General features: G+C 42.5%; 1 protein-coding gene across 1 annotated transcript; it reads left to right on the top strand.

Annotated features, from left to right (window-relative positions):
* Window positions 1-468: 468 nt before the first annotated feature.
* On the top strand, window positions 469-16464 carry LOC134205693 (uncharacterized protein YdcI). The gene is made up of 5 exons (XM_062681218.1): window positions 469-875; window positions 999-1955; window positions 2011-2378; window positions 14587-15069; window positions 15498-16464. Exons 1-5 carry the CDS (start codon window positions 676-678, stop codon window positions 16361-16363), a joined length of 2874 nt encoding a protein of 957 aa, XP_062537202.1. The 5' UTR covers window positions 469-675; the 3' UTR covers window positions 16364-16464.
* Window positions 16465-18470: the final 2006 nt, after the last annotated feature.

Genomic DNA, 18470 nt, shown 5'->3' with positions numbered 1-18470 from the left:
GCGTGTAGGGCAGCATGTTGTTGGTTTGGCCGTGTTGCAGGTTTTTAAAGTTGATTTTAAGGAAAATACGAAAATGTTTGAGTTCCAGTTTTTTAGTAAGAAATAAAATTATATTGAACTGCAAACGCCATATAAATTATTCTCAAGGGTTGTACAGGTTTTAAACTGTTTATTTTAAGCATTATCATTCACCTTTCCGTCATTTTCGATCTAAAAGTCATTTTTTCAGTAGCGAAAACTTCTCTCTGTTAGTCTTTCACTTCTCTTACATAAATAGTGGATGGAACGGGAAGAAAAACATCAAATTTTGAAACATGATATTTGGAAAATTGCTTTGGCTGCACTGGCGACCACCTCGTCAGAGCAACCGACTAAAAAACAACAAGGCAGTCCCAATTGAGTTGTCACATCCTATCCTAGGAAATGATTTACCTCTTTGTTTTGAAAAACCTTGGCTCTTTGAAACATGAAACGTCAAACCGGCAAAAAAATGCGAAAATTTTCAACCGTCGTTGTTTACTTTCAAATTTCTGCACTTTTCGGGTGAAATTATCAAAAATATATGCTCTATTTGACGCATTAGTTGTGAATTAGAAGTGCCATAAACCTCGTGGGTCGTGCTCTATCGAATAATAAGTGTAATTCTGCAAAAGTGATATTATTTAGCAAATAATCATGTCCACGAGGGCTCGGCGTGCCGCCACCAAGGCTCCTATCGTGATCGAGTCCGGCTCGGAATCAGAACAGGAAGACAGTGACCCAGAAGGTATCTTCTCTAGCCCGGACAACCCGAAAAAAGCAAAGCGGGGAGTCAAACGCCCGCGTAACACCGGCAGCGATGATTCCGATTTCGACGAAAGTAAAGTGGCCGAACTGTGAGTATAATCGGGAAGCGACAGGGCTGGTAGCGAATTAGTTTCTATTGACTTAGCCTTATTCCAATAGTATTTTAGGAAATCTGATGGTTTGTAAATAATTACATGTTTTTTTTTTTACAGGAAACCCACTGCAAAACGGAGAGGTGCAGCAAAGGCGTCAATTAGCCCAGCTAAAAAGCCGAAGGCAGAGCCCAAGCCCAAAGCAGAGCCTAAGCCCAAGGCAGTCAGAAAACCCAGGGAGCCGAAGGCGCCCAAGGCACCAAAAGCTCCCAAAGCGACTACGGGAGTAAAACGTAGCCGGAAAAAGGTGGTTGAGACATCTGCTCCCGAAGAGCCAAACATTGTTGAAGTAGTTGAAGCTGTAAAAAAAGAAGAAAAGCATGACGAGCATGAATCAATTCCGATTGATGATTCTATGGAGATTATGACTGTTGAACCAGTCAAACCGGAACCAGTAGCGTTCAAAGATGAGTTCCAGGATGAAGTTGACACAAGGCCAAAATATAAGAAACGTGTGAGTATGACGGTGCGGGAGCAGTGGGATGACTATGAGCTTCTGTCGGAGATGCAGAACATTGATCGGAGAACGGCTCGAACTATTATCAAGCTATTTGAAGAAGAGAACACAATTCCATTCATTTGTCGATACCGACGGGAACTGATCGGGGACATGAGCCCAGACGATCTGCGTGACGTCAAGTTGGCGTACAATCAGATTTTGTCAATCAAGTCCAAAGCCGACACCATTATCAAGAATCTTGAGAAGGAGGAGAAGCTAACGGAGGATATTAAACAAGATCTGCTGTGCGCCAAGAGCATCGATGAATTGGATCACATGTACGCGCCCTTTAAACCCGCTAATAAGGGTTCGCTGGCAGACCGTGCCAAGGCACTTGGTTTGGATTCTTTTGCCGAAAGCATTCTCATAGGAAGCCTTCCGAGCATTGATTTGCCGGAACTGGTCAAACCGGAAGTGGAGGGCTTGGAAACTGTTGAAAAGGTGGAGGAAGGGATCAAGCACTTGATGGCTCACAATTTCAGCAAAAACACAGCGGTTCTGGAGGAAATTAGAAAACTGTGAGTATTGATTAAATTTAGGGAAGATTTTTATAATGAATCGATTGCTTTTCAGCATCACAAAATACGATATCATGTTACATTCGACTCAAATAACAAAATCCCGATCCGCTAAAGAAGAATCAAACAACAATGCCAAAGGAATCGGTGGATTGAAACGGATTCCGAAAAAGGTCGACGAGCACAAGTTTGAGCATTACTTCAGCTTCAATTGCTGTACCAAATATCTGCGACCGCATCAGATAATGGCCCTGAATCGGGGCGAAAACCAGAAAGTACTCAGTATTAAGCTACAATTTAAGGATAACGTGAAAGGAGATTTATATTGGTTCCTCAAAAAAGAGTACCTTCAGGAGGGAACAGCGTCACGGAAACGAACGGAACTGTTCGAGGCGTCATTCGATGAGGCGTTTACAAAGAAGTGTAAGTATCGAAGAAAGGCTGTGATTATTAGAAATACAAAACTCTTCGGCGGTAGTTTGTATTTGAACAAATGTTTGTAACATTGTCCACTATTTGTTGTTTATACCCTAAACATGAGGTCGGAGCATTTATTTGAACTTTATTCCACTCGGTCCACGATCTACTACTCTTTATTTGAAAGGTCCGCAAGTCTTGTTTCGCCTGTTCAATCTCTTTGGTTTGTTGTCCCTTCTGGTACCAGTCTGAAAATTCTTGTGAACAATTTCTCTCCAGTGTCGTACAGCATTCTGATGACGTGTCCTACTCAGTCTGAAACAAAAACCATCAAGACGCGGTCGATATTCAAGACCTTCGCGATCTAACTTTTGCAAGAAGAATTACTTTCTGATTTACCATATCGTTGGTTGAAAACGTGTAGAGGCACACATCCTGCATCTGTCCTTTGTGGCCTTTAAAGTACTACACGTGAACCTAATAATGTTCAAAAAATAAGAGGAGTTTTTATGATTTTTGATGAAAGAGTTGTTCCCGACACAAAGATCTTTCCTGCACTAAAAAAATAATTCTACCAGAATATGGAACATATTCGCTTCACTAATAGTCCAGCGGATACAAAATTGTTCGATATTGTTGACAATATTTTTATATCGGGATGATGTGGTCCGCAAACTCTTCTTCCACCTAACCGATCTATCCTGGTTTCACCTGACCGATCGCAATAAAAATCCACTTGATCAAGCTGTTTTCGGACTTTTTTTATTGGGTGGCTTCTGCTAAAAGTTGTCTACACTCTGCTCTACACATGCCTGTCCATCAATCGTCTTCCACCTGATCGACAAACTTTGTTCGAAAACCATTTTCACCGGGTTATTGTCCAAATAGTGCGCCCCACCGCAGTCGTCCGATTTTCGCAGTGTTAACGATGGTTAATTCTTTCGCGGTTCATTCGTCTCCTCCACGTGCCGTCCGCCACCATTGTGTGACGCAATACATTTCTTTCGAAAACTAAAAATGCGCGTTGCTCCTCCACGAGCATCGTCCAGGTCTTGTATCTGTAGATGGCTACCGGTCCAATGAGCATTTTGTAGATAGTCAGTTTGGGACGGCGGCGAGCTCTTGTCGATCTGAGTTTCTTGTGGAGTCCGAAGAACGTACGACTTCTTGCCACTATGCGTCTTAGTCGATCCGTCTCTCTGCTGGTATCGTTTTCGACGGTCTTCAGTGAGTCCAAGTACACGAATACTTCAACAACCCCAATTTCATAGGACGTTCTCACTACATGCCAAATCTAACGCGATTGTGATTCATGTCTTATTTTCCCGGACTGCTGATGCCACTCCTAGTTCATTCCCTTTTTTCATGTATCGTTTTTTACACCCCTGTAGAATTGTTAAAATAACAAACATTTTTATTTCCTTTTGCCATCACGATAGATAGTAGGTACGATCGACGTGTTCAATGATTGGTAGGTTTATTTCAATAGATTGAGTTCGGTTCGGGTATAGCGTGATAGAGATCAGGATGAGAAACTAATTTTTCATTGTGGTACCATCAAACGTTGTCACCAGAGGCCGATAGCAACTGAAAATCGGGATCGGAAGTGGGACTGGGTCGGCTACACACCAAACAAAATGTGTAAACAAGTATTAGACTGGAACCCAGCGGGACAATCGTAGCAGAAGCAGACCCAGAGGCTCATGGCAGGGTAGTCTCAATAAAAATAATTAAATAAGTCGACCGAAGTCTACCATATTTTAGACATCTGGCACACCAATTTGAGAGACTTATTTGGGTGCTCACTCTAGCATGCCCTGCCACTCCTTACTTCTGACACGCCATGCGAGGCTGACTTGAATGCTCACTCTACTCTCCGCATGGCATGCCTCGAAATGTCGATAGCAATTATAGGTACCAACAGTTCTACGCTACGATCTCCTACCTCGGCATGTACAGTCCATACTCACACCGGTTGTCCGACATTTCGCGGTAAAACATTCCGCGGTAAACCATTTCGCGGTGTACCATTTCGCGGTCTGTACCATTTGGCGGTAATCTGTTTCGCGGTTTATACAATTTGGCGGTATTCCATTTTGCGGTTTATATAATTTCGCGGTTTACAATTCCGCGGTGCTCCGTTTCGCGGTATTCAAGTTTAGCTTATCTTTTTAACTTTTTTTTTATTTTTAAGTGTTTGCCATTCTTTTCTACCAACTCTTAATTTCCTTTTCTTTATATGGCCGTTTCTTTCAATGCGTTTCCCTTTCAAGCATTTTTCTCTTTTCTTTTACGCACTATTTTATGCTATTTCCAAAAAAACATATACATTATTGTCAATATGGTAATTAGATGTGTAAACTTTGTCGTCAAGATACACTATATTATATGATAAAGCTCGTTGTCTGTCTATTTATTTTGGTAGAACTCAGAAGATGGAATGACTAAAAGTTATTCATATGGCAAAATGTATCTTCCTTAAATGTTAGCCGGTATCAGAGTGTATGTAATTAAGAGTGGCGACACTGTCAGAATTGGAACAAAATTCATCTGTTATTCCCATACAAAATCGTGTTCCAAACGAGCAGGAGACCTGTCAAATGCGGCACATGTCGCCACTCTTAATTACATACACTCTGGCCGGTATTAGGCGAAATATCACGTGCTGCCTTCTTCAAATTGTGATGTTTTGTATTCTTTAAATATTTGCATTTGCTCGGTAGAAGGCAAAATGTGTTGTTTTGCTTTCTCCGAATGTTTGCATTTGCCCAGTATAAGGCAAAATCTATTGTTTCGCCTTCTTTAAATGTTCGCATTTGCCCGGTATAAGGCAAAGTGTGTTGTTTTGCCTTCTTTACATAGTCGCATATGCAAATATGTTTTGCTTCCAAATATTTTTTTTGTTGGGATTTGAATTTATACAAGTCTGGTGTAAACTCAATGATTATATGCTTTACATTAAAATTAGGTAAATTTTGAGGCTTTTCAAAGCTAAAGAACACATTATTGAGCTACTTATAACATTAGTAAAATTAAGCATGCGGATTGGTATTGACCGCGAAAAAGTTCACCGCGAAATAGTACTAACCGCGGAATGGTATACCGCCAAATAATATAAACCGCGAAATGTTATACCGCGATATGATCTGAACGCGAAGTGGTAGACCGCGAACTGGTACACCGCGAAATGGTCAACCGCGGAATGTTTTACCGCGGAATGTCGTACAATCACTCACACCTTTGCGCTTCCTCTTCCATAATGCCTCAAGGTGGCGACTGCGGTTGCCACCCGCTGCGACACTCTGACCTCGACATGTGCAAACCTTTCATTCACTTCCCCGCGCTCAGCCTGTTTTCGCCCTAACTAACCAATCACAAGTTCGTCATGCATTTCGACTGCTGCTCGGTGCGCCAGATTCTCTGCAAGCTGCAGGCAATCTGAGTGGTTGCAGTCGAAACTGCGTTCCACTTCTTCACTGGTGCACACCATGGAACTGTTGAACATCATCCTCGATAACGTCGAAACCCTCTTGCATAGTCGACATGGCTGCCGAAGGTTAGCTTGTTACATTATTACCAATTACCTTCAAAAGGTTGCAAAACCCGTACACTAATTACGTAAACGCTAACGGGAAAAGGGGATGTAGGTAATGTTCGCTCCATATAAATAAAAACCATATTTTGAATAAAAAAAATTTACATGGTGAGACGATGAGTTGAAAATATCAGGAAAATCCTTCACCTAATAAAGGTAGAAACGAAGATGATTTGTTGATATTGTGGGGACCATTAATTAAAAAAAATGCAATCTCAACCATTGTTAGGGTTACAGGCCTGGTAGCGGGTCACTTTTTAGTAACTTGGTCACTTTTCTTTTGTTGGTCACTTGGTCTTTTTTCGACCTCAAGTCACTAAAGTCACTTTTTCTCGCAAAAAGTCACTATTTTCAACTATTTTAAAACTATTGACTATGATTTTTTTTTAATAAAGCTCTATGTCGGACGATGCTTTGTTCATGGCATTTCACCAGTAGCTAATTGAAGGTCACATTTTATAAATTGGTATAAGTCATGCAAGAAGGAAACCTCCCGAGTTGATTTTTTTTAGCAGCACAATTCAAACCTATTTGGTTGCGGTGACTCAGAAACAGAGGCCCTCCTTAGCCGTGCGGTAAGACGCGCAGCTACAAAGCAAGACCATGCTGAGGGTGGCTGGGTTCGATTCGCGGTGCCGGTCTAGGCAATTTTCGGATTGGAAATTGTCTCGACTTCTGTGGGCATGAAAGTATCATCGTGTTAGCCTCATGATATACGAATGAAAAAATGGTAACTTGGCTTAGATACCTTGCAGTTAATTAATAACTGTGGAAATGCTTAATGAACACTAAGCTGCGAGGCGGCTCTGTCCCAGTGTGGGGATGTCATGCCAATTAGAAGAAGAAGAAGAAGAAGAAGACTCAGAAACAGCAACTTTTGTGTAACATGTGTAGGGGCAGTAGGGGCAATATGAACATACAGGGCAATATGAGCCACCCTCATTTTGAGCTTATTGACAAGTTTTATCATGTAAAAGTTATATGATCTTTAAGAGGATGCTCCACATATGCATCAACGTGAAAACCGCATTAAAATTCAATTCAAACATGAACATATACTTGAAAATGTAAATTTTCACTGCATAGGCAAAATTATTATAAGATTTCAAGTTTATAAATAAGGTTTTGACACAAAACTGATTAAAATACAGGTCAAAAATACACCACAATCAGAAGATATATTAAAATTGAATCTTGTGCACACATGTTTATATTGATACAAATCTGAATTTATCATGAAACTTTTTTTTCCTCAAAACCAGTCTCTATGGGGCAATATGGGCATACCTGCATAGAACAAGATATCTGGCCTTATAATGCGAATAACTTCAAATTTCAGTATTCAAATACAAGAATATTATTATATATGTAAGATTCATTACGGAAAATTACAACAGCGCATTGAAACAGAAAAAATGACCATTGACCTATTGAAATGTGGCTGTTCAAACGGTGAAGAGTGGCAAATCAGTTCAGTCCGATGTTGTGCAGTTTTTTTATTTTATGGTATGGAATACTCACAACTGTTGTAGGAATATTATATTCTTCTATATTACAATACTTTTTTCGCCTAAATAAAGGTTTTGGAAGGGTGGCCCATACTGCCCCAATTGGTGGCTCATATTGCCCCGTATAGTCGGGAACACACATTGAAATCAATACATTTTCAAAAGTGCATTCCAACAATTTCCAAACGCATTTTTTGTCATTCATCGACGAAATATGAAAGGTACTATTCTCTAGTATCAGTCAACTACATTTGAACGATGCTTTTTTGAGCTTTTCAGCGCTTTTCGGAACGATTTCCTTAGGTGGCCCATACTGCCCCGATCACCCCTACTGCTCGGGTGGTAGACTTGATTCTCCTCTGTTTTATCGAGAACTAAAGTACCGTGAGCGTGCCTTATTCTGCGCGGCTACCCCGTACTGCTTACCGTTTTTAATCAAATTGCTTCTAGACTGTTTGGGAAGAGTTTTAATAACTTCGTCGTATGGTTTCCCGTTGGGATTTTTCGATTATCATCTTTTGCTTCTTCTTCATACAATATCAAAGCGCCAATTGTGCGCACGGAATGAATAGATACAATAAGCCTGGCTTGTCAACCTAAATTGAACGTAGCAACTGTTTTGGCAAGGAACCATATTTTAAAATGCTGGAATAAAACAAGAAGAGCAAAAATGCGAAGATAGATTTGCGAAGATAGATCCGGAAAAAGACACTACTTGGCCTTGCGCACCACAGCTCCACTGATCGTTTTTTAAACTTCGAGGTATCTAATCTAAATGTGTATATCACGTGACTAGCACGAATAATTTTCCCCATTTTCCCTGAAAAGTCGACATAATTCCCCACTCCTAGGTAAGACTAGCGTTCCCACAGAAAATAGGACTTTTGGCAACATTAGAATTTATGTAGGACTGGTCTTACGTTACGCGTTGGATTACATTTATTTCCATTCTATATAAATATCCGATTTGATCGGAATAAAAAATTGCCTTTTCATCAATGGCGAACTTTAGTAAACAAGGCAAAACAGTGACTTGACCATAGACATGAACACAACCGATCTGGAAAGTTGTCTAATGGAAAAATGGATCGTCGAAAGCAACATGTGGGATGGCGAGCAATCGGATAATGAACTTGTCATTTTTAAGATCTTTGTGCACATATATCATACACACATACACGCACACACAGGCATTATCACAATTCATCGCAGATGAGTCGATTGGGTTTGGGTCTAATTCGCTAGATTTTATATTAAAGTTCGTTTTGGAGCGGACGTTTTTTCGTATACTTAGCATACAAGAACGGTAAAAGTTAGATAGACTAGGAAACAAACATGGTACTAAAAACGTGTAAAAGTAATGACATATTTGTATAAATGTTCAAAACCGTTTCATGAGACAAAAAATTACTCAAACTAAGTGTTTATTATTGTGCGCAGAATTAGGAACCATATGGCAATTCACAAATTGACTAATATATATTCTTAGTCAATTTAATCAAAATGTTAATGATTCATAGTCTTCCCTGGATTATGGATAGTTACACAACTACTGCAAAAAAGTATTCATAAATCATTATGATTTCTCGATAACAACGATTTTATTTCACAATTTTCTTAAATGCGCAGAATATGGTACCTCCCGGTAGTATTGTTATAGCGTATTTTTATAATAGATCCTCTAGACAAATGATCGTTATGTGGCGAGTTATTTTTTTATTGACAACCTTATTTACTCTATTATTTATTGTGTTTTGTCTCTCCTAGAGATGTTTTTTAGTGGCCACGCAAAATTTCCCAATAATGACCAAGAGCTTTCATTTTTTTTTACAGCACAAAGCCATACATATCCTAAATGATAAAAATGCCAACATTCCACCACAATTTCAGGATATTTGGATTTTAAGTTGTTGCCTTAATATCAGACATCATGTACGCGTACAAAAAATGAGATTGAGCAACGACTGCTACGCGCACATAAAATTTAGCACACGCGAGTCTCACGATACTTGTGTACCTCACATTAACGTTGGTGAGTCGCATTGAGACATCTCAATGCGATCAGCTCATGCGCTGTTTGCCATGGCAAACCTTTGTAAACAACAGCGAAGGAGCGTAAAACATGCTTGGGCGGGAAATTTTCATTCAATAATATCGTCGCCTCAGTAACGCCATAGCTATGCATTCCTAGCGCATGAGATGAGTCTCATGAGACGTACATTGATACACGCTCACTCAGTTATTTTATTTGCGCGCTAGCTTCTCTTGTCGCACTGAATCGATGCTACATGAGATTTTGTAGCTCATGGCACACTGTCTCATTCATGTAGGTATACACGAGAATTAAGAGACTCTGCTCAATATGAGGAGACATGAAAAATTTATTGAGTAGATGTCATAACAAGGAGATCAAGTCTCCCCAATTATTAAGATTGCATGCGCTGTCGAATTCCATAGCGAAAAACGCTTGATTTCGTCTCATCGAACTTGCAACTGAAACTGAAAGTCACTATTTGGTCCCTTTTTTCGTCAGCTTCGGTCACTAAACTCACTATTTTGAGCGGCATCGGTCGCTACCAGCCCTGGGGTTAAATAGTCCTAATATTTTTATACTAAAAAAATCCGACTAGTTAAAAAAAATCCTAATATTTGCACTAATTTTTGAGATTCTGAGAGATTTTTGTCAATTTTTTCTATGTTTTATTTTTCTGGAAATATTTTGAGGATTTTGGGAAAATTATAGAGATCCGGAAGGAGGTATTGAAGTATTGAATGAATGACACGTAAAACCGGATTTTATAGAGATTTCATGAATAAACTGGTTACTGTTCTTCCTATGGAAGTGCCCTGGCGACAATCGAATTTTCTACCATTTTCGGATGTGGAACTGTAGTTTGCATCCTTGCCCCATCATGCACACTTCTCACGAGGTGGCTGAAACATCCGGAAAGTGGAGAAAATAGAACTGCGGCTCAAGCTCAGTTCGACTTTCAACAGGAATTATAATATAAATACTGTGAGAAATTCTCGTAAGTTTTCGTCAGGGTTTAAAATTTCTGTAATTACTCATAGTTAGTGGGAATTCGAAAGGACCCTAAAATGAACAAATCTTGGAACCAATCAAATATATATTTTTTAAGTTAGAGTAAATTTATTCTATAAAAAAACTATTAATCTTTATTTCACAACTTTATATCTGTTTAGATCTGCGTTCTCCGATCTGGAAAAGGCATGTCTGTTAAGTTACAAGAGGCCGAGTTTTGTTGAACAGTGAAAACTAATCTCTACCTGTAAGAAAATTCTACTGAAAAAAAAATGTGGCCAGGCGCCCCTCTGACCCCTCCCCCTCCTATTTACGCCAATGCAGTGAAGCCGACGATCTTAACACCAGAAGGGAACTTCAGTTAGCAACGCTTTTCTGATCGGCATCGGTCAGCCTGTTAAGGATGATCTTCTCTTGCAACTTGCCCGTCGTATCTATAAGACAGATTGGTCTACACGCCGATAAGTTACCCAGCGGCTTCCCGGCCTTCGGCAACAAAACCATTTTCTGTCTTTTCCATCTTTCAAGAAATTTACACTCATCTAGGCATCTTTGCATAACTAGCCTGAACATGTTCGGGCTTGCTATGATTGCTGTCTTGAGAGCGCTGTTTGGAACTCCATCAGGCCCTGGAGCTTTGTTCGGTACCAGGGATTTGGCCACCATGAGTAACTCTTCGTTCGTCACCGGAGCCACCATTTCGGCCGCACCCATATTGCCTTGCGGCGCAGGAGGCCAAGGACTCGTCGGGACGGGAAGAGTACCTCGATAATCTTCGCCAACCTATCCGGGGACCGTTCGGGGGGTGAAGAGCTCCCTTTGGTCTTGGCCATCACTATCCTGTAGGCGTCACCCCACGGATTCGCGTTGGCTCCTTCGCATAGGTTGTCGAAACACGCTCCCTTAATGCTCTTGATGGCCTTGTGAAAAGCCAGTTTCGCAGCTCGAAACACTTCACGGTGGTCCGCTCTTTCATCCTCGGTGCGGTCACGTTGCATCCTTCGTCTAGCCTTGAGGCAGGTTGATCGAAGGGCCGCAATTTCGGGACTCCACCAGTATACCGGGCGTCTGCCATTTCTCAGAGCTATCCTCGGCATGGTGGCGTCGCACGCGCGTGGTAAGACAGCTACCAACGCATCCCCGCTTAAACCTTCAGTGTTGGTTTCCAGTCCTAGGGCCGCGGTGAAAACCTCGCTGTCGAAGTGATTGGTTCCCCACCCACGGTCCTGACAGGCAACCCCGGAGCTCGGATGTTGCACGCCATAGTTGATCTTAAAGCGAAATGCTAGATGATCACTATGTGCTAGTGGAACCATCATTGACTAGCACTGCATCTAGCTTGGCTAGCTCCTCTAGTACCGCTTGACCCCTTCGATTGGTGCAACGGCTGCCCCACTCCACTGCCCAAGCGTTAAAATCTCCTGCTGCGACGACCGGCTTACGACCTACTAGGTCATACGATAGCCTATCTATCATCTGATTGAACTGTTCTAATGGCCACCTTGGTGGGGCATAGCAGCTACAATAGAACATACCATTGATCTTAGCTGTCGCGACACCCTCAGCAGAGGAGTGTACCACCTCTTGGATCGGATACCGTTATTCATTTATTTAGTTTACATCTAAACAGATAACACTGAATCAACAATTTGACGCCACGATTACACGATTCGAGGCCGCATCTCTCCATCCTCAAATGCCCCCAAGTCGTTTTGTACCTGGTCTGCCCACCTCGCTCGCTGTGCTCCACATAGGATATCGTCCCGTCGTGCAAATAGGCTCCACTCTAGACCCGTCCGCCACCCAATTGCCGTTATCGACAGGGATGTTGAGAGAGTCGGACAAGAGGGCGACGTCGCTCCTCGACTCCGATACCGACTGCCACAGCAGCAGCTGGGCAGTTGCACAGTGGTTAAGATTCAACTGTGTTACTTACACCGCTTCTTCTTGTTTGTCTCTCCGATGGGATACGAAGATCCACCTGTAACGTGGTTACAAGCTTGCTTTTTGCTGGCACAGACCCGTTGATGCATTATCGCATTCCTGAGCCTTATGCTCTTCCTCACCACAACGACGGCACAGGTTACTACGGTCTGAAAAAAAAAATCATACTAATTTGAGCCACCCTAGTCTGGGCCCTTATCCAGCTTTTCGCGCACGGTAATGGCGGCTCTGTGAGTTTAATGCTACGTTTAGACAAGGCAAGTGAATTGAGCAAGTCGCTTGAATCGAACGCGAACTGAACGTATAAACACCTTAATTCAATTCACTTGAACGAAAAGAAAATTGAACATTCAACTGAGTTATTCAATTCACTTGCCCTGTCAAAACGTAGTTTAAGGGTGTATCCGTCCCTGTACTTCTTTGACATCTGGCTTTGCATTTTCCTTCTGTTCCAGGATGAGGGGAGAGGGTAATCGAAATGTCAAACCCAAGTCAGATGTCAAAGAGGTACAGGGACGGATACACTTTTAAGCCCACAGAGCCGCCATTACCGTGCGCGAAAAGCTGGATACATTAATATCCCGATTTTATCACCCCCCTGGTGAATTTTGGGGTGATAGAACAGGGTATGAGACAAAATTGGAAAAATTCCAATTTTTTTATTAATTCCACAAATATGAACCATTTTATGCCTTGGAAAGGCCAAATGCGTGAACAGTACCCGTTATTTCTTGTCGAAATTGCTTACAAAATATTTCCCAGGTACTCAGAAGTCGTTCGTAATAAACTACAGGCGGTAAAAGTTATTTCATGAAAATCAATGTTGTTTGTGGTATTATTTACGAAAATAAAAAGAATGACATTTTTTTTTTGGGGTGACAAAATCGGGGGTAGACAAAATCGGGGTAGATAAAATCGGGGAGTGACAACATCGGGTCAACACTGTAGTTGTAGGACTTGTGCCCGAACTCTAAGCACCGATAGCACCTGTGATTATTCGGATTCAGATTGGGCGGGCGATCAACGCACAAGAAAATCTACCTCTGGAAATGTTTTCTTCTTCGGAGAAGGCCCTATCAGTTGGACTAGTAAAAACCAGGAGTCTGTGGCACTTTCCTCGCTTGAAGCTGAATATAACGCGCTAGCCATTGCGTGTAGAGAAGCCATTTGGATCAGAAGGCTGTTACATGACCTGGGCGAATGCCAAGATCAGGCGACAACTATCTTCGAGGACAACCGAGGCTGCATATGTTTTTCCAAGGCGGAACGTATAAGTGGCCGAGTGAAGCATATAGAAACTAAAGGTCATTTCATCAAAGAGTTGTGCGAGCGTAAAATCGTCGTATTGACTTCAAGTGAAATGGTTGCCGATGCCTTAACAAAACAATTGGGATTATTGTTACACAACGAATTCGTTTAGTAAATCGGACTTACGGCTTAGTGGTAATTCAGGAGGAGTGTGGAAATGGAAGGGCCCTCCTTAGCCGTGCGGTAAGACGCTCGGCTACAAAGCAAGGCCATGCTGAGGGTGGCTGGGTTCGATTCCCGGTGCCAGTCTAGACAATTTTCGGATTGGAAATTGTCTCGACTTCCCTGGGCATAAAAGTATCATCGTGTTAGCCTCATGATATACGAATGCAAAAATGGTAACTTGGCTTAGAAACCTCGCAGTTAATAACTGTGGAAGTGCTTAATGAACACTAAGCTGCGAGGTAGCTCTGTCCCAGTGTGGGGATGTAATGCCAATAAGAAGAAGAAGAAGAAGTGGAAATGGAATGACCACTAAGTCACCCCTCGTTCTGTAAAACACATCTCATTGTTATACTTTATTTGTCTTCAGCCATACTTGTAGTAATACTTAAGTTAGTTATCAATAAATCGTCATAACGGAAGGTTTCGTTCGTCTCTTTTATTCTCCACGCGTCTTGAGTTTCCGTTTCCGTCCGTTTCCCGGGTGAATTCCTGTTCTTTGCTCATCATAGCTGACGTGATACAGCATTTCCTTAATCAGCCGCTGGGTACGCTGTTTGAGCCGCACCTCCTTAGGATGATTATAATTGAAATTGTTTTAGCTCTGTTTTTGCGTGCTCAACCCAATTAACTTGCTTCCTCCATCTTCCACAGTGGTCCCACTGATGAGCCGCACCGTCCGATCGGAGCTGACCAAACGAGCGGAAAAAGCCTCTGTCGAAGTATTCGCGAACAATCTCAAGCAACTGCTGCTCACGGCACCGGTCAAGGGCGAAAAAATCCTAGGCATCGATCCGGGCTTCAGCAATGGCTGCAAGCTGGCCCTCATCTCGGAGTGTGGGGACCTGTTGGATACGGCAACCATCTATCCGCACATTGGTGGCGATCGGTCCAAGGTGGCACCGGGAATCATAGCCAACATGATGCGGAAACACGGCTGCGCTATGATTGCCCTCGGCAACGGCACCGCTTGCAGGGAGACCGAATCGATGCTTTCCTACATGATGGAGGAAGGCATTCTGGATAAACGCTTCATCCGGTATAGTATCGTGCCGGAACAAGGGGCTTCTATCTATTCGTGTAGCGAAGTTGCCAAAAAGGAATTCCCCAAAATGGACGTCAATCTGATCAGTGCTGGTAAGACTTAATTAATTGTAACCATTGATTGAAGAAGCATGCGATTTTTCCCAATTCTAAGGCATGAAATTTATTAACATCAAAAGGCATTTTCGGTATCTTGCGATATTTCATTCACAGACAAACAGACGTAACACTAGAGAAATTTCCATCGTCCATGACTTCAACGACCAATTTGAATTTGATCGATTGCGCGTTTCACAACTAAAGGGCGCTAACGTCGTAATCCTTCGAGTTTGACATTTCACTCCAGCGCCTTCTGGTGACAATGTCATATGAAACATTTTTCGTGCAACATGCTCGCAAGATGGTGGTAGAGGAGTTGGGCGATGGATTTTTCTGAAAATTTTCCAACTGTTACGTCTGTTTGTCTGTGTTTCATTGTTCAATTCAATTGCATCAGCTTCTTTATTTTTCTTTCTTTTCAGTATCAATTGCCCGCCGTCTGCAAGACCCCCTCTGCGAGTACGTCAAAATAGAACCCAAGCATCTTGGCGTTGGAATGTACCAGCATGACATCAACGAGAAATCCCTCTCGGAAACCCTAGACGAGGTTGTGATGGAGTGCGTATCCTTTGTCGGCGTCGACATCAACACCGCTTCCGTCAGTCTGCTGAGCCACGTATCCGGGTTGACCGCCAAACGAGCCGAGCACATCGTTTCGCATCGAACTAAAAATGGACCATTCCGGAGTCGAGATCAGTTGCTCAAGGTAAAATTCATCGGCGACAAAACCTTCACACAGTGCGCCGGCTTCATTCGCATCGAACCGCTAACTGCCGGCATCCAGGATTACAACCTCCTGGACTCAACGTGGGTTCACCCGGAGAGTTACGCCCTGGCCGAGAGCGTCATCACCAGAGCAGGTCTGTCCAACAAGGAAATCGGTCGCGTGGATTTCATTCTCGGAATAAGAGATTTCGCTTATCGCACACCGAAAAACACACTACCCGGCATGTTCAATCAAACGATCGAGCGAATCGAAAGCGTGCTCTCTGCACTACAGCGAGAGCTCCTGCGAGACTACCGGGCAGACATTAACAAGCCGCCAATGTTCAAAAAGGGTCTCACCTCGATGTCCGACTTGGCCGAAGGAACTGCCCTCACCGGAGCCGTGAACAATGTCACCGACTTCGGAGCGTTTGTCGACATCGGCGTGGAGAATAACGGACTGATACACCGCACTAAGATGAACGGGATGCGGGTGAACATTGGAGACCAGGTGGAGGTGACGGTCATCTCGATCGACGTGGGTAAAGGTAGGATTGGGTTAAAGCTGGAAAGGATTCTGTAGACAATGCACATCAAGGTATGCAAACCACGCATATTGACTCAAATTGTAAATGCTTGAGAATTAGAACTCGCATTTTGTGTTGTTGGACAAACAGAAAACTATTTTGTTGTTGCAACAATTTGATAAAAAATGGTAATTTGTTATCTTCGAAATCCATTTCAGGCTCATGTACAAAAACATTGTACATTATCGTTTTTTTCTCCTTTTCTCGCACTAAGAATCATAAGGGCGTAACTGTATTGATCGATTTCTCGTCATAGATTTTATATTTTGTTAATAACTCACTTTCGTCAAAAACTACAATCGTGATTGTTGTTTCTGGTGCAATATGTAATCATTCTTCATCTACCACATTGTGCTCTAGTTAGTTCTTACTATTCTTGTTGATACTCATGAGTGATGGTCGGAAGAGTATGGAAGGACTATAATTTGTGCTTTTAGATGACCCACCTTTTGCTTCTTTTGGATGGAGTCAATGGAGTCGAAGCCGACGACATAAAACGCATATCTTCAGAGCGCTCATTAATTAGGAAAGAAGCGGATTCGAATTTGGTGGATCTGCTAAACGCCTGTGAGAGTTGCCACGTCTCGAAGGGAATAAATAGGCGGTACCTCAATCTAAAGAGGCCTCACATTAACTTTGAAAAATATCTGAATAAAAAACGACTACATCATTTCTTCTCAATAGGAATGGAGCAGAAAGACATGCACTAAACAAATGACACGGGTATACTGCAAAAGTTCAATCTAATGGACGCAGTGGTTCATCCCGAACAAAAAAAAACCATACTCTGACGCAAGAGGAGAACAATGTTGTTGTCAATGGCAATGTTTCAGTTTTACATTCGCTGCTTTTGATGTTTATAAAACAATTTTATCAGGAAATATTCTGGTTGATGTTTGGGGTATTTTGTCCAGAAATTATTTCAGTCAAAATGTTTAAGAATATCTTCTGAAGATAATTATTCCCTTCACAAATTTTTACAAATTACTTGGAAATTCTCCCTGAAACATTTAAAAAAAACAATCCAGGATTTTCAGGAGCTCTCTCGATAGTTTTTATCCTAGAGTACCTCGATGGATGTTCAGCAGATTTTTTTTCAAAAGCTCCAGTCAAAAAATTTGGTAAATTGTATGGTATATACTCATTTCATTTATTTAGTTTACATCTAAACAGATAACACTGAATCAACAATTTGACGCCACAATACACGGTTTAAGGCCGCATCTCTCCATCCTCGCTCTCATCGCATCCTCTCCATCCCACGCTCGCCAAGTCGTGTTGCACCTGGTCTGCCCACATCACTCGCTGAGCTTCACGCCGTCTCGTATCTGCCGGATCGGAAGGGAACACCATCTTTGCAGGGTTTCTGTCCACCATTCTTACAACATGCCCTGCCCATCGTACCATTCCGGCTTTAGCTACCTTCTGGATATGTACTGGGTTCGCCGTAGAACTGGGCGAGCTCGTGGTTCATTCTTCGCCCGCCCGTGGTTCATTCTTAAGCACCCGTTCTCTTCGAGAATTGTCCATGTTTCATGTCCGTAGAGGACTACCGGTCTTGTCAGCGTCTTGTACATGACTCATTTGGTGCGGTGGTGATTCTTTTTTGACCGCAGTTTCTTCTGGAGCCCGTAATAGGCCCGACTTCCACAGATGATGCGCCTTCGTATTTCACGACTAACATTGTTATCAGCCGTTAGCAAGGATCCAAGGTAGACGAATTCCTCGACCACCACCGAGGTATCCCCGTCTATCTTAACCCTGTTCGCCAGGCGGGCCCTGTCGCGCTCGGTTCCGCCCACAAGCATGTACTTTGTCTTTGACGCATTCACCACCAGTCCAACTTTTGTTGCTTCACGTTTGAGGCGGGTGTACAGTTCTGCCACCTTTGCAAATGTTCGGCCGACAATGTCCATGTCATCCGCGAAACAAATAAATTGACTGGATCTGTTGAAAATCGTACCCCGACTGTTACATCCGGCTCTCCTCATGACACCATCTAGCGCAAGGTTGAACAATAGGCATCCATCAACAGGCGTCCATCATCTTGTCTTAGTCCCGGCGCGATTCGAACGAAATGGAGTGTTCGCCCGAAATCTTCAC

This window comes from Armigeres subalbatus, chromosome 1 (assembly GCF_024139115.2).
Source record: "Armigeres subalbatus isolate Guangzhou_Male chromosome 1, GZ_Asu_2, whole genome shotgun sequence".
NCBI lineage: Eukaryota > Metazoa > Arthropoda > Insecta > Diptera > Culicidae > Armigeres > Armigeres subalbatus.
The sequence above is the reverse complement of the archived record's forward strand: the minus strand, read 5'-3'. Positions and strand labels throughout refer to the sequence as shown.